The sequence below is a fragment of the Rutidosis leptorrhynchoides genome, chromosome 4 (genome assembly GCF_046630445.1).
Source record: "Rutidosis leptorrhynchoides isolate AG116_Rl617_1_P2 chromosome 4, CSIRO_AGI_Rlap_v1, whole genome shotgun sequence".
NCBI classification, from domain to species: Eukaryota; Viridiplantae; Streptophyta; class Magnoliopsida; order Asterales; family Asteraceae; genus Rutidosis; species Rutidosis leptorrhynchoides.
Window position 1 is genome coordinate 174,313,133 of NC_092336.1, and position 24,493 is coordinate 174,337,625.

Sequence of the window (24,493 nt, forward strand, 5' to 3'; positions counted from 1 at the left end):
GAGATCATTTTCAACAAAAAATTCTATTTTTTCAAGAAGCTCATCCCAAAAGAACAAGTCTCCAAGTGATCTAACAAGAAGTTCTTCACAGAAATGTGCAAAGTTTACTCGAAAATGCGGTAATTTGGCTAAGGAACAAAAGGCAAGATTTTATATTGTGAAACGTTGTGTTACAATGTTAGTGTCTTGGAAAAAACATGGAGATTCATGAAGCAAACAGATTAAGTTTTATTAGTTAGACTTATGTTATTAATATCTTCTACTCCTGCTTAAGAGATGGATCTGATTTGGGTCCTATAAGATAGAAGAAGAAGAAGAAGAAATCATTAACATTTTAATTTTTTTAATTAAACTATTATCTTCTTTAATTACCATCCATCTTTATGTGTTTAGATTTAAGTTTCAAATGGAAGTATATATCCATGTGAGATACTAGGCAACTTGAAGAGCAGCATATGCAAGGATGCAATAAAAGAAGGATGACATTAATGTACCATATTATATAAATATATAGATATAGATTTTTAATGGACTAACATATTTTATTTTGCTCTATGACGTTGCTACTATCTTTATCATTTTCTGCCTCATGTGCCATTACTATTCTTGTCTTGATGAGAGTGAGATTCTTTTTGTGCAGTACTATATGTATGTATATAAATATAAATGGTATCCACATTTTTAATAAATTTTTCCATCATAGGACTTTTATGCAAAATCTCTCTCTTTATAATCTATATGAAACAGGCTTTCCCCTTTCATAAAACGGGTATGGCGCATTTAAGTCTTTAACCAACCGCTAATCGACCAAAAACACCTCACAGCGAAGCGCGAGTTTTATCCTCATTGTAACTAACGATTTAACTAGCACTGGAAAACTATACAGAAGAGTGTTATGCATACCCATTTTGACCCGCAATAAAAATGACTTGTTCCAACCCATACCCATAATGTTCATTAACCCAATATACCCGAGCAGTCACCCTATCTGGCAACCTCCGACAAATCTTCTCCGAGCAAGGATAAAACCCAAGATTTTAAACATTTAGCGTCTTAGATCCAGGATAATTTGAATTAGGGCACCCTAATTTCTACAGTTAACTCTGGTAACTTGCTTCCATTAATTCAGAGCCATACATGTACCTAGGAAAAACCAAGTGGTAATGTGTTTAATATCTCATTTGATTTCACTTAGTTCTAGGTCCCTATTTATTCATGAGATGATTCTATAATATGGGTCCTTTTAAATAAAGAATAAAAAATCAAAATAAAAAAATCTAACTACAAGGGAGTGGTTATCAAAAGAGTCGCATATAATATAGTTTTATAGTGCTAGGATCTGCATTGAGAATGCAGATTTATGAGGAGAAAGGGGATCATTTGAAATGATCATTAGGGTTATATGATTACCAAACGATCTAATATTCTCGCCGTCCCACTTCAAGTATTCACATTATTATTTAGAAATGTTTCTATTTTGTATTTCAACAAATAAAAAGAAGTTAGAGAGATAATGATATTTTATTATTAAAAAATGGTTTCAGAGAAATTTCTTTAAATTTTGTGCAAATTCATAGATAACATTTGTAATGGAACGGAGTGAGTATTAACTTGTTCCAGATGAGGTCTTTTATTTCTTTCCAATACATGGAAACATTGGCACTCTAAATTCATGTTTCCAATCTCAATCTCGAACACAAAATTATCTACACTTCAATGATATTGGAAACCTGCATCCTCAACTTTAAACGACGATTTGATCTAAAAATCGAACATCACCATCTCAACATAACATTTTGTTCCTCAACATAACATTTTGTTCCAAAATCAAGCCCTATTTCTTCTACTACTACTCATCCTATTAAAAACTGATCTAGACAAACATCGGCTTCTAACAACATTTCACTACCAGTCACTTTCAAATTCGGGCTTAATCACTCATAAACGAAAAACTCACAAAACTGAACTTCTTACCTATAGCGCCACATCAATACTTCTATCTATACTAAACCTTATAATTAACACATAACTAAACATTACCTATCATAACATTCATACAGACACGATCAGAATGATATTTATGTTAACACAGCAAACAATACGCGAATTGTTGTAACCTAACCAAGGTAATATACAATCGGAGTGATTATGGTTACATGACATCTCACGCGCTTCAGATCTAATCACAAATGCTTGTTAACAAACAGTACAATGAGATTCTGTGTTGACGTATACATGCGTGATTTCAATCTAACGGTAGGTCGGTAGCGATTGAACTACTGATTTTGAAGCAGGAATACTAAAACTAAATACTAAACACCCCTACACCTACACGATATGAAGCACTGTTTTGTAATTTATCAAAGATGAAACAAAAAAGCTTTAAACATGCAAAACATGAGCTACGTTGGTACTAACGACAGTTCAATAAGAAAAATAAGAGAAACATAGACCAAATTTGCAAAACTACAATAACATTGTCTAGTCTCATATCAATAGATAAAACATCAGAATCAAAAGTAGTTTCAGAATCCTTTTTACTAACACGTTACCTGTAGCCATGTTGCATTAAACAACCGAACTGTAGCACATGAAAAGGGTTCAAAATCATCATAGATGTGGATGTGGATGAGAAGTAGTTTGTTTGTTTAGGTGGTTTGCCTGCCATCTGGGATAGCATAGAGTACGATTTGTTTGGATGGTCTGATAAAAGGAACATCACATCTGAAGTAACCTTTTCTCTCGAGTTGAATTATGTCTCCTCTCTTCAAATTTCTCATATTTGAATCCCCAACTGCTGCCGCCTCTTTCTTAGTATTTTCATTCAGCACGTCCACAAAATCCTCATCCTCCTCTACCTGTATCACCAAATGATTCGAAGTCAAACTTATTAGCTTCTCATTAACATGGCCATAAGGAGAAAAAAAGAAAGAAAAAAGGACTCTTCAAGTGCAACCATTGCTCTTTTAAGAAGTGTTGCAGAACTCGGGAGTACTCGGAGAGCACCCGGCAGTACTCTGCAAGAAAGTCTCCCGATTACTCATAATACCGGCCAAACTTGGTCAAACTCGTTCAAAATTCAGAATTACTCGGTCATACTCGGCCAAAACTCAGAATTACACGGTCAAATTCGGTCAAAACTAGGAATTACTTAGAAAAATCGGTCAGAACTCGGTCAAAGTCAAACTTGGTCAACATTGGAGTACTCTCTTAAAATTCACTGCTGAGTACTCCCTGAGTAGCAATATTTGCAACCTTTCTTTTGAGTAGTATATTTTATTTATAATCTAACCTTTACACACACTTCAAAACAACTTTTGTGAAAGATTACAAGTAAAGATTGAAGAAAAATTTTGGTACATTTTATGAAAATGGACAGGTATAGCAGCATACGTGTCTCAATTCAAAGGTAAAACTCTCTCTTCATACAGCAAAAGAAATTCCATATGTCCTAGCTATATCTTAACTATGCAACAAACCAGTGAAAAAGAAATGGGGTCAAATGGGTCAAAATTCATCCAGATGTATATTTGATGCTAATAAAAGAGAATATTTATTATACAATAAGTCAATCACCGTATACTTTTAGTGATCACAGATAGCAAACTATCTATTTACTAAAATAAAACTTAAGTGTGATCAGATGTTGGATCAACCAGATCTACCCATTAAGACCTGTACCATGAATCATCCATTTTGACCCATTACCCAACCAATCAATTTTTCCACATCTACCATTTGGACGCTATCTAGCAACTATCTGACATAAAAAGCTAAATAATGAAAAGATATCACAAACTTACCTTCTTTTTCCTGATTAGGTAACTGAACTCAACTAGACTTAACGGGACAAGTTCATTAATCTCAGGTAACCATGTAAGTTTCAGCTTCGTGGTCTTAACAGATCCTTCAAGATGCAGAACACCAATTAATTCAGTTACGTTTCCATTTTCATCCTTCTTGATCTCTTTAACAATCGCATTTCCCCAATCCATTAACGTAATCTCCTCATTTGGTGATATCACCTTAGCATCAGCTTGTTCTAACCATATCCTTTTTGTAAAAGTTGTAGCCTTTTCCCCAGCATCTGCGTACTTCTTATGCTTTGGAACGATCCGTACAAACGGAGTCTCAGGCCCATCCAACAAAGTCAACAACACACGCTGGTCTTCGAGAATTGCTGTATGTCTAGGGCAAACAGGATCGATTATCTTTTTATTGATGTTCCAGAGTTTATCCCATTCCATAAGATTCAAATTCTTGGATGCCCCCTATACCCAAAAAAAATAAATAAATAAATAAATAATTATGAGCTTTAGCAACAACAACAAAATGTAAAATAACTTATTGCAAATGTCCATAAAATATAAAATATATAATAGTTAGATATGCAAATGTCAAAATTATGTGTTTTTATACATTTACTTATGAAAGAGTTGATTTACTTTTGACATTTTAACATAGTAATTATTAAATTATTATATATTATATATTTAATATTTAATAAAAGTTGAGGGGAAAAAATAGTTACTTGTTCGAGTATGAATTGAATCAATGCCTCAATTTGTAGACCTCTACGCACAATTCCTTGAACAGTTGGGAAACGAGCATCATCCCACCCATCAACTAACCCATTCTGAACAAACCAAAGCAGCTTACGTTTGCTAAGAAGCGTATACACCATATTTAACCGACTAAACTCATAAATATTAACCTTCCTAAGCCCCATATCCTCTTGAATTCGAAAATACTGAGCATTTCGATCATGGTACTCACTAGATCGAAGCGCGTGAGTAATACCTTCAATAGAATCAACAAACGGGCACGCAAAATCATACGTTGGGTAAATTTTGTACTTCGACCCGATTCTATGATGCGGCATTGGGTTACAACGGTAGTATACAGGGTCTCGAAGTGACTTGTTAGGATCTTGCATATCCAATTTGCCACGTAAGCAACATTTTAGTCCTCTTTCGGATCCCAATATCATTTCTTTCCATAATTTCATGTTGTCATCAACGGTGTTTTTTCGACAAGCGGATTCAATACCATCCATTCTTTCTTGCTGCATTTTCTCACGTGGGGTATCATCAATATAAGCTTTTTCTTCTTTTATCAACTTTTCTGCCATGGCCATTAGCTTCTCGAAATAGTCAGATGTAAACGTCACCTTTTCATAGTTAATGCCTAAAGTCTTGATGTCGATCAAAAGATTATCAACGAATTCATTGCTTTCTTTGGCGGGATTCGTATCGTCAAAGCGGATGATAACTTTCCCGTTGTACTTTTGGGCAAAGTATTGATTGAGCAACGCGGCTTTTGAGTGGCCAATGTGTAAATAACCACTTGGTTCAGGGGCAAAACGCAAGCAAACTTTGCCCATCTCTGCATCGGGAAGATCTACTTCGGGTCGATTTGAAGCTCTCACAGTTTCATTCACGGTTTGATTTTCGCTTGGTTTTGTTTTTGTAGATACAGGCTTTGCGGTTTCTTTTTTCTTTGTATATGATGCAGCTAGTTCATCTAAAATAGCAGCATGATCGGTAGAGATCGAGGTGTACCATCGTACCAAGTTTTGATACTTTGTTGACTTCAATAAGCTTTCCCATCTCTTACCAGCCACTGCAGTAGCAGCACAAATGTATTGTTAATTAAGATACTAAAGAAAAAGATAAATGAATAAAAAAGGTAATAACTTTGACATATTTACTTATAAAAGGGTAGATTTTATTATGTAACATCTTTAGTGGGTCAAATGGGTATACAATAGCAATAGGGAACAAGTATGTAGATATACCTGCAAGATATGACCAGACAACTATATCGGCAACAGATAACTTATGACCAACCAAGAAAGTGCGGTGCAACAAATATTCATCAACGTACTTACATGCCCCCTCATATTCAGAACCAGACGAAAAGATAGGGGCATACTCGAGCCACTCATCAATCTACAAGAAGCAATAGAAACTAAGCAATGAATAATTCATACTAATTCTTGGAAGAAAAACAAATTTTCACATTAAAAAATCCTGACAAAAGCATTGAGCTTCAATTTTAATATCCTTTAGATATTAGATATAAATGAAACAAAGAGGGTAAGTCAAGGCCGGGTTTTTTTAACAGGTCACAACATTAATGTGTGTTGAGTCTGTGAGTCTGTCCAAAACAATCTCTATTCCAAATTTATGTAATTTTCTATATATGATTAGTCTGTCAAATAGGATCATATAATTTATACTGGTTCAATAGTAATCTAATCAATTCAATGAAACAACTTAAAATTTAGTACATGAATACAAACATATCGCGAACTGTTGACCAGTTTAAAAATATCAAGAGGGAAATTGTCACTCCGTTTACATAAAGAAAAATCACCTGCGCAGTTTCAAGAGCATCTCGCTGGTACAGATCGGGAATACTTGTTGATGTACGACCAATGTATCGAATAACTACATTTGTTCCACGAATCTTGATCCTATAATTAAAGTATTGAGTCAATACAAACAGAATCTCATTATTAGCTTCATGATAAATTACACAAAAGCAACAGAGAAGAACATGCAGCACTTCAAAACTATAGAAACCATGTACAATTGTTCCTTTTTGAGTTCAAACTGCGTGTTTGTTGCAAAATTCAAATTTACCTAACAATTAGTTCAATTAAAACGAATTTACACCCATGTATTTTCTTCTATGCATTACAAGTTTACAACCGATTATAGATATAAAAATTATGAGACAAACAGGTAGTACCCATCGGTTAAGACAAGAACAGGCTGCGAGGCTGGCTCATTCGTCGGCTCGACAGCAAGAGAAACTCCTGCAAGACGAGCCACGGCAAGAACAGACAGAGGAGCCGTCCCATCTGAAGCAATTAGTAGCTTCAATTCCATCATTAACAATGAACCTTTGAGAACAAATTCGATTCAGATTCAACGTAAACCTTCAGGAAATCAGAAACAAAAATGAATATATGTTAATTTTCAATTTACTTGTAAAAGAAATCATATTTCTTATGGAGTATATATTATTCCAGATCATATTCATAGGATGACACCTTCTCTTAAATTAGCAATTCGATTCAAAATCAATGAAAACTATATCCATAAGCAATAGTCACATAACGAAAATAGTAAAACATATGAGCAGTCGATTAGCTAATTTTATAAGCTAATTAAAAAGTTAAAAGGCCAATACCTAAACTTTTCAGGACGAGCTTATCGTCAATTTTAAGTATAATGGCTTTTGACACTCTTAAGCTCGAAATTTAAAGTTCGTAAGCGATCAAATTAAACTTTATCGACTTAATTTATTAATTCTAATAAGGCGAATAAGCCTATAAAACAAGCTAAGCCTGCAAGCTAAACATTAGAAGCACAATTTACAAACAAAACAGTGTAAAAAAAGGATTAGTAACCTGCAGGTCAGAAACAACGGTGGTTAGCGGGCAGCAGCGGCGGCGATTTGTCCGGTGAAGGGTATTGGCTTAGATCTGCAAATAGGAGAAGATGAGTAGGGTTTTAGGTTTAAAAATGACTGCGTTTTTTAAGATAAATTGTTTAATGTTTAATTAGCAGGTCTAAATTTAGGGCAAAATAAATACTCCGTATACTGTAACCTCAATCAGATACTGTAGTAATTAAGATCAAATTAGTTTTTTTTCTTTTTTCGAAAAAAATAATATATTTATAATATATTTATTTTATATGGAGTATTATATTATCAAGTGAGAAGAGCCTAATATAAAATTAAACCCAAAAAAATGTACAAAGCGTAAAAACTACGGAGCTCAACTAGTACATCTTAACTAGAGCTCACAAGTTCAAACACAAAAACTAACAAACGAATAAACAAACTAAGAACAAAACAAAGAAAACAAAGGACGAAAGATGATATATCATCTATGGCTCGAAATACCCAAAAGCGAATGAACTAAAGAAGAGCATACTTCAAATGTCCTTAATAAATTCAGTGAACCGCTTCATTTTGGCTCATAGCATCAGTCTTATTTTACATCACGTCTTTGTTTTAGTCGGTTTTTTAGACAAATCTTTTGAAATTATAAGAATGGCATCGACCTTCTCCTCACCCATACACATCATTTCGTCAAAAGCAGCAAAATGATTGAGGATTCGCCACTTCCGAACCCTTGGCCATTGGCTTCTTGCCAATTGATTTGTCAAATTTGGAAGCGACGGACGCGAAATTGATTGCGACGTTTCGTGCTCAACTTATAAATGATAAAAATTATGATCAAATAACTTAACTAATTAACACAAACGCTTGGGCAACAATAACTCGATCATTATAGCAATTAGCAAGTACTCAAGCAAGGTTCGTTCCACATAGAGCAATTTACATGAATCTCAAAACACTATTAATTATCCTAAGTTGATTGGAAGGTTTTTGATAAAGTGTTAATTAAGCTAATATTAACCTAAGAGAGATTAATAAATAAGATAAAAACGTGTCCACTTGACTATTCCACCTTTTGTCATGGTTTACCCAATTCATTCATTACACAACAATGTTCAACATGTAGTCTATTACATTCTATGAAAATGTCATTGCCATGACATCATTTTATAATTAAAACTTTACCTTAAAAAATATTCAAGGACACATGGCACTCTATCATCACTTTTGCTTACATCATTATGTTAATTAATTTTAATTAGAAATTAAAAAATAAAAAGTATGATTTTGTTATAATTCAGTAGGCTTATAACTACCTTTAATGGTTATAAGAACAAAGAGAGAAAAAGAGAGAAGAAGGAGAGAAAAATATTGATATTGATATTTCAAGAGAAATGGTACACCTTAAATGGTTACCATACATGTCTATTTATAGTATAAAATATTACTATGCAAGAAATATAATAATAATAAAATTAACATCCAATCTAGATATTTTATAACACAATCTAGATATTTTATAACACTCCCCTTTGGATGACAATTTTATTAGAGAATAACTAGTACTGCCTCGTTAAAAACCTTGCTAAAGAAAACCCATTGGGATAAAACTTTAGCTAAGGAAAAAAGAGTGCAGCATAGAGTTGACTCCCCCTCAAGTAGGCAATGCCTGAGTTGTTACATCTTCTGAACATGCCTCATGCCAATATTATGAACGTGTGTTCTGAAAATAGCAGTTGGCAGTGCTTTGGTATAAAGATCAGCAGAGTTGTTGATTGAACGTATCTCATTTTAATCTGGTTGTCTTTTACGAGATCTTGAGTATATGAGAAGAATCTGAGGTTTTCATTTGAAACTGTATCATCTAAATCTTTTATGTACAAGTTTAGCCCCTGTGATTTGTCTACAGTCTCCTTCATGGTTTGCTCAAACCCTTGTTTCAATTCCTATTCCCTTGTAGTCTTTTCTGAGCCTTACCAATATACCATTCTTTTCCATCAAACTTATGACCGTTAAGACCGTTTATAGCTTTAGCGCCTCGTCAGCATTTATGTTTTGTTCTGTCATTTTTGATACTCTTCTTTCATTTGTATTATGTAAGCTGTATTATCTTCATAGATAGTTGTTACGCTTTTATAGCGTTCTAGTCCACAAGAATCAATAATGATTTGTATCATTGATCTTAACTAAAATCATTCCCAAGTAGCTTCATGTAATGCAATCACTTCGGCATGATTTGATGATGTTACAACAAGTGTTTGTTTTAAGAACGCCATGATTTTGTGGTACCTCCATTTAGGAATACATATCGAGTTTGAGATTTATCTTTATGAGGATTTGATGAATGACCTGTATATACATAATCAACAAAATCTTGTTTTGAAACGTTAGAATAAAATAATTTTAAATCAGCAGTTTCTCAAGGGTATCAAAATATGTGTTTGATCCCGCTCCATTGTCATTTGAGCTGAATCTTGCCAACAAATTAACTGCAAGAGAAATGTCAGGTCTTGTACAATCTATAAGATACATAAGAACCTCAATTGCACTAAAATATGGAACTTCCGATCTGTTTAAGATTTTCATGATCTTCGCAGGGATGAAATAGATCAGTGTCAATATTGAGTGATCTAACAACAATGAGTTTTTTTTTTTTTTTTAAAATATTTTAAAATCTTTTCGGTATAAGTTGTTTGATGTACAAGTAAACCATTAGGCATATGCTCAATTTGCAATCCAAGGTAATACTTGGTTTTTTCAAGATCTTTCATTTCAAAATAATTCTTTAGAAGTTGAATGATTTCATAGATCTCTTTATTTGTTCATATGATGTTAAGAACATTGACATAAACAACTACGATCTCATATCCGAACATTGTTTTTATAAAACATACGTGCAAAATAAGTTTATATTTATACCCTTTTTTTTTATCAAGTAGTCATTTAATCGGTTATACTATTGTATCAATCCATATAAAAATCTTTGTGATTCAATGGAATACATTTATTTGAGTTTTGCATTAGATACTTATGATACCTTAAACCCTTCAGATATATTCATATATATATCACTATCAAGTGATTCACATAGATAAGTAGTAACAACATCCATGAGATGCATTTAAGTAACTACCAGGTTGATTAAGTATCTAATAAGTAATTGTATTCACTACATAAGGATAAGTTTTCTTCATAATTCATTTCTGGTCTTTGTGGGAAATATTGAGTTACAAGTCTAGTTTTGCCTTGTAACTTCATTTGCACATTTCTTTTCGGATAAAAATTCATTTATATCCCATATGTTTCACATCTTTAAAAGTGATAACGATTGATCCGAAAACTTTTCTTTTATCGAGCGATTCTAATTTAGCTCGTCTTGCTCCTTTTCATTGAGCTCAATCATGTCCACTTTGTATATTTAATGACAGATTTTAGTTTCAGATCATCATCTTTATTCATGATGTCATTGTAACATTATATGAAAATATCTCATAGAGATTTTAATTTCATTTTGGTTCCATAATATTGCATAATTTTTTCGTAATTTTAGTATTTACATTTATCAATATCCTCTGCAGAAGGAATATTGATTTGTGGTTCTTCTTGAACACTTTCTTTTACCTCATTATCAGCTGATTTTCTTTTTCGAGGATTTTTAACTTCGGAACCAATTGATCTTCCACGTTTGATGCGTGGCAAAGACTCAACAGTGACATTATTGCCAGCTTTTGGAATTTCAGTTCGAGCTGGAGCATTTATAGCTGGTATATATGATTTGGTCACTTTTTTTTTAATCTGTAAATGCATAAAGTAATTAATTTGCAAGTTCTTGCATATGCATTATTTTTGAACTTTCGTTTCACATTCTTTTGTGCGAGTTCAATATACCTTAATTGATGTTCACATCATGAAGCATCATTTTATTTTTTATTTTTATTTCTCCCCCTAATCTAGGGAACAATGTTTTATTAAAATGACAATCAGCAAAATGTGATGTAAAAACATCACCCATCATGGGTTCAATATATCTTATGATTGAAGATGTTTTATATCCAAAATATATTATCATCTTTCTTTGAAGAACCATTTTATTGTGTTGTGGTGATACAATTGGAACATACACTGCACAACCAATGTTTTAAGGTAGAAAATATTTGGCTCTTGGCCAAAATCAAGTATTAAGTGAAAATATTTACGACTTCCACATGGTATAATGCGAATTAATGTCGCAGCATGTAAATTTACATGTCCACATATAAATATTGAGAGATTTGTACTCATTTTCAATTGTCTAGTTATTAGCTGTAAGCGTTTATCTATTGATTCAGCTAAACCAATTTTGTGTATGCACATGAGCAACTGGATGTTCAACAACAATCCCTGTAGATATATAATGATCATTAAATGCTTGAGATGTTAACTCACCAGCATTATCAAGTCTCATCCTTTTAATGGTGTAATCAGAATAATGTGTTCTCAATTTAATAATTTGTGCAAGAAACTTTGCAAATGCCATATTACGGCTTGATAACATACAAATATGAGACCATCCGCTAGATGCGTCTATTAGAACCATGAAATATCAAAATGGTTCACGTGATGGATGAATTGGTTCATATATCTTACCTTGAATTTTTTCAAGAAACATTTGTGATTCTTTTTCAAAATATACTTTTCATTAATCACCATATGTGCTTTCCATTAATCACCATATGTGTTTTTTTTTTTTTATAAATCACCATATGTGTTTTTTTTTATCATATATCCTTTTCACCATATACGCTTTTAATCATATGCGCTGTGTTTTTCACCATATGCGCTTTTAATCATATGCGATTTTCATCATATGCGTTGTGCTTTTCATCATATTCGCTTTTTATCATATGCGCTTATCATATGCGATGCGCTTTTTATCATATGCGCTTTTTTATGTGAATAGTAAATTAATTAATTTCGTTTTACTATTCATATGAATTAATTTAGATTTACTATTTTGTTAATTGAGTAATATATATATACATCATATACTTGTGACTCCGAAGGCTCAAATGAATTTGACCATATAGTTATACGTTGTACCTTGCACATTAATTTTCAGTAGAAGCTTTAGATGCATATTATTTTCAGTAGAAGCTTTAGATGCACTTTTTTTTTAATCACCAAATACCACAAACACTTTGTTTGCGTTTGTTCATAGTCATCAATGAAAACCATTTTCTTTAATTTTATTTTATACAATAAAATTAACGCATCATTATTCTTTTCAAAAATAATAATCTATTGTTATTGTTCACTTGTGTCATGTTTAACAACAAAAGTCAACAACCTCTGTCTTGTTTGTTGTGGCAACCAAAAACAACCTTTGCTTTTGTTACCGAGAATCCAAGATCAAAAAAACAATTAATTTTTAATTAATCTTTTATCAAAACCATAAATGGTTTTATTGATCTACGTTGATATGGCCATAAAGAATTGATGGCTGACCTACTTTTGTAAGTGTATTTCGGCTATCATCCCGAAAACGCACAACGACTTTTTTTTTTTTTTTATGAACTATTTGTTTCATATCTAGCTTAGGCAATTATTGTGAACATTTGGTCCCTATAAGAGCATTTATTTTTTAGACTTTTAGTTGATTTGTACTTGTCACAATTAGGGATAGCACTCGCGGGTCGTGGATGCGGATCCATTGGATCCATCACCCGTACTCGCAGATTTTTTTTAAGAGACATCCAATTGAACCCTTGTTCGTTGAAACAATTTGACTATATTTTTACTCCCCATTATTAAACGGGCCATTTTGATGCACACTCTTAAAAAAATAATTTGTTTTTTAAGTTTTATTATTCAACCTCCTTTTTTCAACGGTCACGTTTTTAACAAAACATTTGACAAGTTTGGAAAAAAGTTTTTTATTGATTATCATCAAAAGTTTTCTATTGTCACTCTACTCGATGGAATTATGGCATACAACCAAAATTGCAACCCAACACTACATAAGAACAAAAAGGTTGTTTTTAATTAACATATGTATATGTGTTAAACTCGGAATAATAATAACTTATTTTAGAAAATTAACATAAGACATGTTGAAACATTTTTGTCACATTTAGCTCATCAAGTCTAATACTTATCATTGATAGATTTTATCACGTCTAGGAGATGTTTACTTTTTTCTTGTATTAAGTCCTACTTTCATTTACCTTTGTTTGGAAAAAAGTTTTTTTTTTTTACTTTGCTTTCCCCCTTTCTGTAAAACTCATTTAAACACTTTCTTTGTTTTTTTTTTTTTTTTTTAAAAAAAACTTCCCTTTTTTTTACGTTACCCGTAAATTATAAATATATAAAAAAAAACTTTTTGTTTAAATTTTTTTTTCTAGTTTTTAAAAGGCCACTTGACCAATTTTTTAATTCTTTCACAACACCTGATATCGTGATCGTGACCTTTCACCAAAGCAAGAGATATTCTTGATAAACTAAACACGGACTCGTGTTTGAAATTGTCGGCCACAAAAAAAAATTCATTTGATAAAAGTATATATTTTTTTTAGTTATAGAATGAGACCATTTCATTTTCAATACTTCATTTTTGACAAAAAAAACTATTCCATTTTACCATCCCCTTTTTTTTCTTACTTTAACTTTTAAGATATACTTTTAATAAAAATACAAACTACTTTTTCTTATTTTAACTTTTAAGATTTACTTTTAATAAAAATACAAACTACTTTTTGTATTTTAACTTTTAAGATTTACTTTTAATAAAAGTACAAACTACTTTTTCTTATTTTAACTTTTAAGATTTACTTTTAATAAAAATACAAACTATTTTTTTATTTTAACTTTTAAAATTATAAATTTAAGAATAAACATTAGTATGCATGAAATAAATAATGATTAATTGCATAAGTAATCATAAATGTTAGATAACATATAAAGACCCCGTCGTATTCGTATTGATCGGAATTAATCTCGACCCATGGTACCGTGTTGTCAAATGACGTGTTGCGTACATAAAGTACCGTGTTGTCAAATGACATGTTGCGTACAATCATGAGGTCTTATTAACATAAATATAAATGTTAGTGAAGTTAATAAGAGTTAGATTACAGAAAATATAATTCAGGCGGTATAACCGGCCATATATAACTTAAATAACATAAATATAAATGTTAGTGAAGTTAATAAGAGTTAGATTACAGAAAATATAATTCAGGCGGTATAACCGGCCATATATAACTTAAATAACATAAATATAAATGTTAGTGAAGTTAATAAAAGTTAGTAAACATAAATGATAGTTAGGCGACAGTGTCGACCATATATAATTTAGGTGGCAGAGCCAACCATATAATAAGAACAATACAAATGCACTAAGAACTTAATAAAAATTAGTAGTTCAAAATGTTAGTAGTCCAAAATTTGATATGTCCGAGTCTGAAAAACCTTAATAATTTCATACCTTGATTAGTGACTCGTGATCGTTTGAGATATCCTTTGATTACACTAAGCTCTTCGTGCTGATAACGTGTTATAATTCAGTAGGCTTATAACTACCTTTAATGGTTATAAGAACAAAGAGAGAAAAAGAGAGAAGAAGGAGAGAAGAAATATTGATATTGATATTTCAAGAGAAATGGTACACCTTAAATGGTTACCATACATGTCTATTTATAGTATAAAATATTACTATGCAAGAAATATAATAATAATAATAAAATTAACATCCAATCTAGATATTTTATAACACAATCTAGATATTTTATAACAGATTTATAAATATATCAATATCAATAATTAGTAAAAAAAAAAGTAAAAAAAAAAAAACAAGCACGCCTGCTTTCCTTCATCTGCTCTCCTGCCAATTTCTTGATAACCTAAAAATTTCAAAATTGCCTTGAAAATCTTATAGCACGCCTATTCTCTACCTTCAATTGAGATGTAATCAACCATTCTCTTTCTTTTCTTCTTCACATTTTGGCTTCTTCATGTCATCTAAATCTTCATCACATCATCTTTTTTCTTCAATATTCAGGGCACGGAGTAATAAAAATAAAACAGAGGCACAGTTTCAAAGGCACGCCTCAAAATAGGTCTTCCTTTTCATCTTTTTTTGTTCAGTATATTGAAATTGAATTGAAAATAGATCTACTACCTGAAACTTCTTCATCATCTCCGAATTTTTTTTTTTTGCTCATCCTGACTTCATCAACAGCTTCATCCACAGGTAATATGATCTCTCTCTCTTCCTGATTAGGGCTTTACTAATTTTGTATTTCATTATTTTTTTTAAACATGCTTTGAGATTGAAATGACAGTGTCTATAACGAAGACATCAATAATGTTTACATTGTTTGTGTGTTGAAGGATACAGATGTTCATCAGTTTAAATGCTATTTTTATACTTTGGGAAGTTTAAACTACTCATAAGCAAGTATTAGCATATCATTCAAAATGTAAACTAGATGTTCCTTTAACTTGATATATTCAAGAAATAGATAATGTTTGAATGTCATTTAAGTGTTTGTTAAAATGTCTAAATGAAAAGTTGGATTTCATTTTCAGTTTATAATGCAACTGATGTTACTACATTATTATTTTTTGGGGAGTTCAAACATTACATCAAGTGTTTATGTAAGTTTTTTTTTTCTTTTTGAATGTTTTCTTAATGCATTTTTTTTTTAGCATAAAGTTGCTGAAAATGAAAGTGATGTCGGTTGGTCGTACTTTTGTGAAATGTGGATGTAGGCCTAAATCTGATGAAGTAAAAGCTCCTAATATTTTCGAGAAAGCTGTGAAGGTGGGTAATAAGTATGAAGGATATAAGATTCATGATGCTTACATTTTTCTAACAAAAATTTTCAGTTTCTTTTGATGTTGTAAGATTAAGATTTGTGTTAGTAGTTTTAGGTTTGATTTCATATTTCATATCCATGATACTAATATGATATTGTTCATAATTGCATATATGGCAGAGGCTTATCAATTATTTGTTTTAAGGAAATAAATTCAAGAAGTATGAAATCAAAGGTGAGATTAGTTGCTGAACATGAGATGTTCAAAAGTGATCAGTATTGGTAAAAGAAAAAGTAAGTATTTCAAACCCTTTATAATTTTTATAGGCTTTGTTTGCAGGTGAGTGTTGTGTATCGAAAGTGTTATTGTAATATCTAAAATAATATTCTTGATAATCAGTAGTAACAGAACAAGCAGCCAGAAATAGCTTCTAATTATGATTCTACCCTTTGTACTTGTGATAGTTAGCAGTTTTGTGTTCGGATTGTATTATTTCATATACCCTTAACTGAAATTTTCTTTTAACCAATGACATAATTCAAAAATGCTTCACTATACTGCACTATGAACTGATCTTTTGCACTATCATGTTGATTGGATGTGATTGTTTGCAGCCAAGTAACGGAAAAGAATGATCACTAAAGTTACGTTTGAGGGTCAGGGTTTTACAAGGAAACCTTCAAAGTATGAGCGGTTTATTCTTGATAATATGTTGTACAATGAAATTACGGTTTATTCTTTTTGATTATTGTCTAATAATTTGGGGTTCTTAATTTAGTTTTGTTTTTCTAATTATTTGGATTTGGATGTCAAGATCAAGGTTGCTGCAAGTATTGAAACTACAATGTCAGAATGCTAGGTGAAGTTTTGATTTTACATTTGTATATTTGATTAGTGATTTTCTTTTCCAATTCAATCTGTTTGCTTCATTTTTTTGATGTTGTATAATCGGGTTGTCTTTAAGATTGAGGAGAAATTCAAGTTCCATTTGTCTTCATATTTTTTTATTAGAAGGTAAATAAGATGAAAAGTTTGGTTATAAAGATATGATTTTTTTTTTCTGGGAGCTAAATTTGGAGGGAAACTACACATATCTTTTGTTTCTTTGCAGAAGAAAAACTTGAGGATAGTTGCAATATACAGACAGTTGGAGTATAAAGCATTTGTTGACATCCAGCTCCAACAATATTGATAAATCATCTTTTCATATGACCTTAAAGTTGGGGTAATATCATCTTTTCATATCACAATAATGATACTTAAGCCGATGTATTTTTAACTCTAAATTAGTAACAGTTATTTGGATCACAGGCCTATAAATTTGACTATTCTCAACGTGTTGGTACAAACAAGAGGTTGAAGATAAGTCAAGGTACGCATCATGATTTAAAATGTTGTATTTAGTTAGGGTGATTGTGATATATTTTTGTTTGTCTCCTTTTCAATTTATGAGTTTTTGTTTCTTGCATATAAGTTGTTTGATGAAATGTTTGAATGAAAACTGAATATTGTTAGTATTGTGTTTGGTTAAACATCATAGTGGTATCATTGTAGTGCATTTTATTTAGCCAATAAGAACTGTCATCTCATGGATTGAAGCTTTTCCAACATTTCTTGAGTTAAAGATGAGTAAAATTTAATATGAAGGTTTTGTAAACTCATGTAACTTCTAACATCTTTCTATACCGCTTTTGAAATTGAAATGAGTGACTGTGAAAGTGTGATATTTTCTCACTTTGAAGATGATGTTGTGCTATATGTAAAACTTGCATACTTATTCTAGGTCATAACAGCTTGGCTTGATGCAACAATTAGGTTTCAGAAGTTCTCCATTCACTTGATCTTGATGGCATATTTTGTAAGGTTAACATTGACAACTATTATAGGGTTTTATCTAATAGGTAAATTGGATTAAATGAGTTTAACTTAAAAGTTAAAAATAGGTCAAATGGGTTGAACAGAACTTTTAAACCGAAGATGTGGACTACTGAAACATGGACAGAATGGTAACTTCAGAATGGACAGAATAGGTCAATTGTGTGTTCTTATGCGTTTATTTACTGTCATATATTGAACATTGAATTTTAAATGTATATTTCAGGGTGGTATTGGGATAAAAAAAAAAGCTTAGATGAATTAGCTGGAACTTATTTGAGACATGACTTCTCTGAACCACCTAGGCTGGTGAGTTATGTTTATATGTAATAGAGAAAAATGCATGATTCCTGTGGGGAAAGGTTGGAATTTACATAAGTTGTTGACTTTAGCATATCATGATATCCCATTTTCCATATTTTTTTTGAGGAACAACACTACTATAAATGTTAATTGTATTGTTTTCTGTGAAGGTGGTTATTATGGATGATGGAAGATCAGAACGGATTACAGTTGTTGAAAATGTATCATCAGTGACATCACAACATGCCATAACGGAATATCGAGTTCTTGATTCATGGTTTGTTCTCAAGTTTTCGACTTTAGCTTATTCATGGTTTGACTTTAGCTTATTCATGTTTTGTTCTTAATTCTTCCAAATCAAATGGGCCTTTGCCTTGTAATAGTTAACGAGCAGGCACTCATAAGTAGCCTATTAGTTACTTTCCGGATTCGGTTAAATATTTAGTTAAACATTGTTCAACATATCATTCAAGTATTCGGTTATTCAGTTAAACATTGTTTTTTCTATTTCGTATAACTTGATGAATTATGTTATTTTATCTACATGTTGTGATTATATAACATATCATTCAAAAAAATTTCTTTAAAATCCCGTGATTTCACGGGTCTCTGCACTAGTTTCATTTTCATTCGTCAATTTCCATAAAACCTCAATCAAATGAAATTCATTAACTCACGTAGACTCATTTCAAAGATCAAACTATGTTCTGAGAGAAATCGTTAAGACTCGAGTTTGGAATAAAATCACTTAAAATCCTTTAATTATCAAAATCACTTAAGATAATCAAACACCACTATGTTGACTAAAGACCAATTGAAAACCAACCCAAACCAAGAACACAATCACTTGAAATTCCCAATTCGATTTTCCAGATCACACAAGGAGTTGAAGCACAAATTGTTTCACTAATCGGATCGCTAAGAAAAGCTAGACAAACTATGTAATCAAAGTAAAGTCTTAAACAAATGCATAGCAATGGGTCATCAATTAAGCACAATAATCATTAACCCATTCAAACACCCAGTTCATAGATTATGGCAAAATCCAAGCATCAAGTTTACAAATCAAGTGAACACAAGTAATCTAAGCTATAATCATTACATAAACAAGATTGAAATCAAAGAAATATAAAGTATTCAATATTACAACTAAAATGGAGAAAAGCTACTACCAAAATGGAGAAGAAACACTAAAATAGAGAATGGATGATGGAAATGGAGCTTCAATCTTCATGGATTTAGAGTTGGGAGCTTGAAATTAGTCTTCATCTTGATGGAATCATGATTGGAACCCATTTAGGGTTCCAAAACGACCCTAAAGTGCAGCTCTCTTCAACAAATACCCCAAAAATCGTATTTACAGTCGAGCTGAATTTCTGGCTGAAAACAGGTCTGGAACGGCGTTCCAGAAAGTGGAACTCCGTTCCAGAATGCGGAACTCCGTTCCAGAAAGTGGAACTCCGTTCAAGAAAGTGGAACTCTGTTCCCAGAACTGACTAGAAATCCCATTTTTGTTATGTTCACCAAATCATCATTTTCTTCACATAGGAACGTCGTTCTTGGCTTTTTTAACGTCGTTCTTGGATGTGAATTGACTTTTTGACCCCTAAACTTCACTTGGTTCATTCCTTAAGCCCAATGGTTGATTCCTTAACTCACAAAATCCGTGCTAAGCTTAGATTCAGTTTTACCCACGAAATCGAGTGCATTTTGTCAATTTTACACCAAGTAAGGCTTTTTGTCCTTGAACCAACATATAACCACAATTCCTTCAATTAATGCTCATAAACCATCAAAACTAAATAAAACGAGAAAGATATTTCGAGGATACATATGTATAATTCGAGCAATATCAAAAATCAATCGGGTTCTGCATTTCATTGCGTAAATTCACAACCTCTGCTTCCTTTGATACTGACTCTATAACCCCCGCGACGATGAAGAAGAGCCTTTAAATAGCTTAACATTTGGAGTAGCCTCTTCAAGATCATCATCAAAGATGTTATGTAACATCCCACCTTTTTCCGTTTTCTTTTCTGTTATACTAATTTAAACTCCGTTATATGTTTATAACATCTCCCGTTAATACGCGTTTTAAAATATTCCGTTTAGGTATTTTCCGCACCCGACTACAAACTCGAGGGACTAAAATTGACACGGGGCAAACTAGTTGACTAGGTCACCTAGTCTACCCCAATTACCACCATTCAACCATCTCTCACTCTCTCTCTCTTTCTCTCTAGCAAGAACACACCCAATTTCCAAATTCATTCATTCATCATCTAAATCCGGATTAGGGAGCTAGCAACCAAATAAATTACATATTCTTGATCCTCTCATCATCCTCTTCGATTTGATGCTAACTACTTCGATTTTGGGTAATATTTCTAAAACACTAGATTTCTTTAAATTTGGGTTCTTGACTTAAAAGTGTGTTAATTAGTGTCTATGGCTCATTGTGATGTCGTGTATGTAATTTGTATGCTCGATTTGTTGTTTTTGGTGTAACTAGCTTGAATATGAAAATTGCTTGCTTAATCTTTGATTTTGGATGATTAAAAGTTGTTTAATTGTTAAAGTTCATGTATTAAATGTGTTACTAGCATCATTAGCTTCAAATTGATGTGTAGGTTGATTAAGAAAACTTCAAAAACATGATTATTGATTTTGAGATGTTTGACTAGGGTTTGATAGTTCTTGACATGAATTTTTGGATGCTTGAATGTCATGGAATGTTAATTGTTAGTGTTTAGTAGTAATGTATGCTTCATTACCTTCAAAACGGCATATCATATGTGTGAATTGGTTTCCCGAAACTCAAAATGCAATTGATGAACTTGAAACTTAGGAAATGGACTTTTATTGTTCGCTTGATGAGATTTCGGCTATTGTAAATGATGTTATTGTTGGACCATAAGTGCTTAGTTGTATTCCTCGTCAAAATGCCTTTCCAACGATATATGATAGGTATTATAAGTCTTTGCGGGTCAAGAGTTGGGTTGGAAAAGGTTTTGGTTCGTGCATACTTTGAAAAACTGACCAGAATTCTCTGCCCAGATGGTGGCGCGGCGCGCCCCATCCCCGCGCGGCGCGCGGATTGGCCTGGTCAGATTCTGACCTCTTTGTCCCATTTCACGTGAAATGTTTGACTAGCTACCGACCTCCGATTCACATGAAACTTGTTCTAATATACTTGTATATGAATAATTAGCATAGAAAAATAGTTCGGGACCCGACCCGAACATGTTGACTTTTTCGTTGACTTTGACCCGACCAAGTTTGACTTTTTGTCAAACTTAACCAATTAATTATGCAATCTTTCTAACATGATTCTATACTTGTATCTTGCATGAAACTTGACTAATTGATTCACATGCTATATTAATCGAGTCGTAACGAGCCATAGGACTAATTGAACATCTTTGACCGTTTGTGTTTACCGTTATTGATACAACCTATATGATTAGGTCAAGACTAGCTTTGTCTTTGCACGCGCCTACTTGTTGAAGTACTTTATTAACTCTTGCACTCAAGGTGAGATCATAGTCCCACTTTTACTCTTTTTGAACTTATATTTGGGATGAGAAAACATAAACGATTCTTTTGAACTAAGTGAACACAAGAACGGGAAAACAAACATTCTACATACGAGTTTAGAACAAAAATCCTCAATTCGATTATCATTAGTTACACTTGCCGGGTGTAAGCGAGAACTTATGTTATATGGCCATATGGGTTGACAACCCTCATCTTTGACGGTTCGCTACCGTCTACGGATGAAATATATTTTCGAGAATCAGTGTTTGTTCTAGCACTATGGATGGGGTATACAATGGATGGAATGTTAAGCTTTGATAATTGGGTGCTCGTGAAACAAACTTTTGGAATGTATTACTATTTTTTTCTTTGATGCAAATCTTGTGGTTCACTTGTACTTACTTACTTAAACCTATGATTTCACCAACGTTTTCGTTGACAGATTTCTATGTTTTTCTCAGGTCCTTGAACGATACATGATACATGCTTCCGCTCATTATTTTGATACTTGCATTGGATGTCGAGTATATATGCATACATGGAGCGTCTTTTGGATACTTTTAAATTGTGTCGCATAAGTTTCATTTGTACTTAAAACTTTGTATCGTAACTTGTGGTGGAACTATTCTTGTAAACTTGAACAACCTTTACATTTGAAATGAATGCGACATATCTTTTGGTCAAACGTTGTTTTAAAGACTTATGACCACGTAACGGGACCTAAGTAGACGGCGCCGTCAATGATGATTTGGTCGGGTCGCTACAGATGGTATCAGAGCGTTGGTTGTAGGGATTTAGAGTTCATTAGTGTCAACCCCGAGTCATAGGGTACATTGGTGAGTCTAGACTACAACCGGCATATAGACTTGAAGTAGGAATTACTTGACTACTTGTGCATTTATACTCGAACGCTTCTACTCATATCTACTCTTAGTTCATCTTAATCTCATGTTGTTTAATTTGATTGACGCACCACCTTGACTATATGAAATGATGTCGAATGCACATATGAATCAGGGTAATATAATTTCCGGGATTATATTACGGTGACTCATATGAACGTTCCGACATTATGACATAAAGAATTTAAGGCGAGTCGAGGAAAAACTTCTCTCTATCTTTATTCTATATCACGGTTAGTATTATTGAGAATACTAATCAATGATATTCTTGTGTCTTGAAGGAACAATGGCTCCTCGTCGTGTACGCCGCAATGAAACTCCCGAACAAGCTCTCGAACGGATGATAGCCACCGCCGTAGATGCGGCCATGGCCGGTCACTCATCCAACAACAATAATAATAACAACCACAACAACAACAACAACAACCAAGGAGCCGGTAACTCTAGCGAAGGGTGCTCCTACAAAGCTTTCATGGGGTGCAAACCCCACACTTATGATGGAACCGGGGGACCGGTTGTGCTTACTCGTTGGTTTGAACAAACCGAGGCCGTCTTTAGCATAAGCGGTTACCGGGATCAAGACAAGGTCAAATACTCCACTCACACTTTCTCCGGAATTGCTCTAACATGGTGGAACACCTATGTTCAATCGGTGGGTACCGATGAAGCTCATGCCCTCTCTTGGGCCGATCTAAAGGAAAAGATGATTGTTGAATATTTTCAGCGCGAAGAAACCCGAAAGCTTGAGGAAGAACTAAGAGCTTTGAAAGCGGTCGGAAACGATCTTAAAGCTTATAATCAACGCTTCGCCGAACTATCCTTGATGTGTCCTAATCTTGTTAACCCCGAATCTCAAAAGATTGAGCTCTACATGCTCGGTCTTCCAAAAAGCATCAAACAAGGGGTGATGTCATCCAAACCCACTACTCATCAAGCCGCTATGAACATGGCTCGCCAACTAATTGAAATGGTTGACGAAATCGTAGTGCCGGCTCCTAAGGCCGAGGACAAGTCGGGTGGCAACAAAAGGAAATGGGAAGTCACTCCATCAACCAACTACAACAACAACACCTTCACCAAAAAGCCCTTCAACAACGACGGCAAGAGGGGTTATGCCGGGAACCTACCTCTTTGCAACAAATGTAACAAACATCACTTTGGTGAATGTGGCAAGTTAATTTGCCACCGGTGCCAAGGAGTTGGTCATAAGGCCAACGATTGTAAAAGTGCCACTCCCGTTGCTCGAAAGTGGCCCAATGCACCAAAGACGGGCACTTGTTACGAATGTGGTCAAACGGGTCATTATAGAAATGCATGCCCAAAGAAGAAAGCCAACCCCAACAACCGAGGCCGAGCCTTTAACATCAACACCGAGGAAGCCCGAGATGACAATGAACTAGTCACGGGTACGTTTCTTCTCAACAACTCTTATGTTACTTGCTCATTCGATTCGGGTGCCGATAAATGTTTTGTGTCCAAGACTTTAGCTCCTACCCTTTGCACTCCACCACACCCTTTAGATACTACTTATTCCATCGAAGTGGCCGACGGAAAACTCTTAAGTGCCGACACATATTACCGGGGGTGTACTTTGAACATTTTGGGTAAGGAATTTGAAATTGACTTGATACCCATGGAACTAGGAAGCTTTGATGTAATAA

General features: G+C 33.1%; 1 protein-coding gene across 1 annotated transcript; it reads right to left on the reverse strand.

Moving 5' to 3' along the window:
• Window positions 1–2,448: 2,448 nt before the first annotated feature.
• On the reverse strand, window positions 2,449–7,553 carry LOC139840807 (glutamate--tRNA ligase, cytoplasmic-like). Its single transcript, XM_071831051.1, has 7 exons — window positions 7,421–7,553; window positions 6,757–6,946; window positions 6,379–6,478; window positions 5,798–5,951; window positions 4,532–5,622; window positions 3,804–4,271; window positions 2,449–2,858 (listed from the first exon to the last, which is right to left on the reverse strand). The coding sequence occupies exons 2-7, from the start codon at window positions 6,897–6,899 to the stop codon at window positions 2,649–2,651; spliced, it is 2,166 nt and encodes a 721-aa protein (XP_071687152.1). The 5' UTR covers window positions 6,900–6,946; window positions 7,421–7,553; the 3' UTR covers window positions 2,449–2,648.
• Between the last annotated feature and the right edge of the window lie 16,940 nt (window positions 7,554–24,493).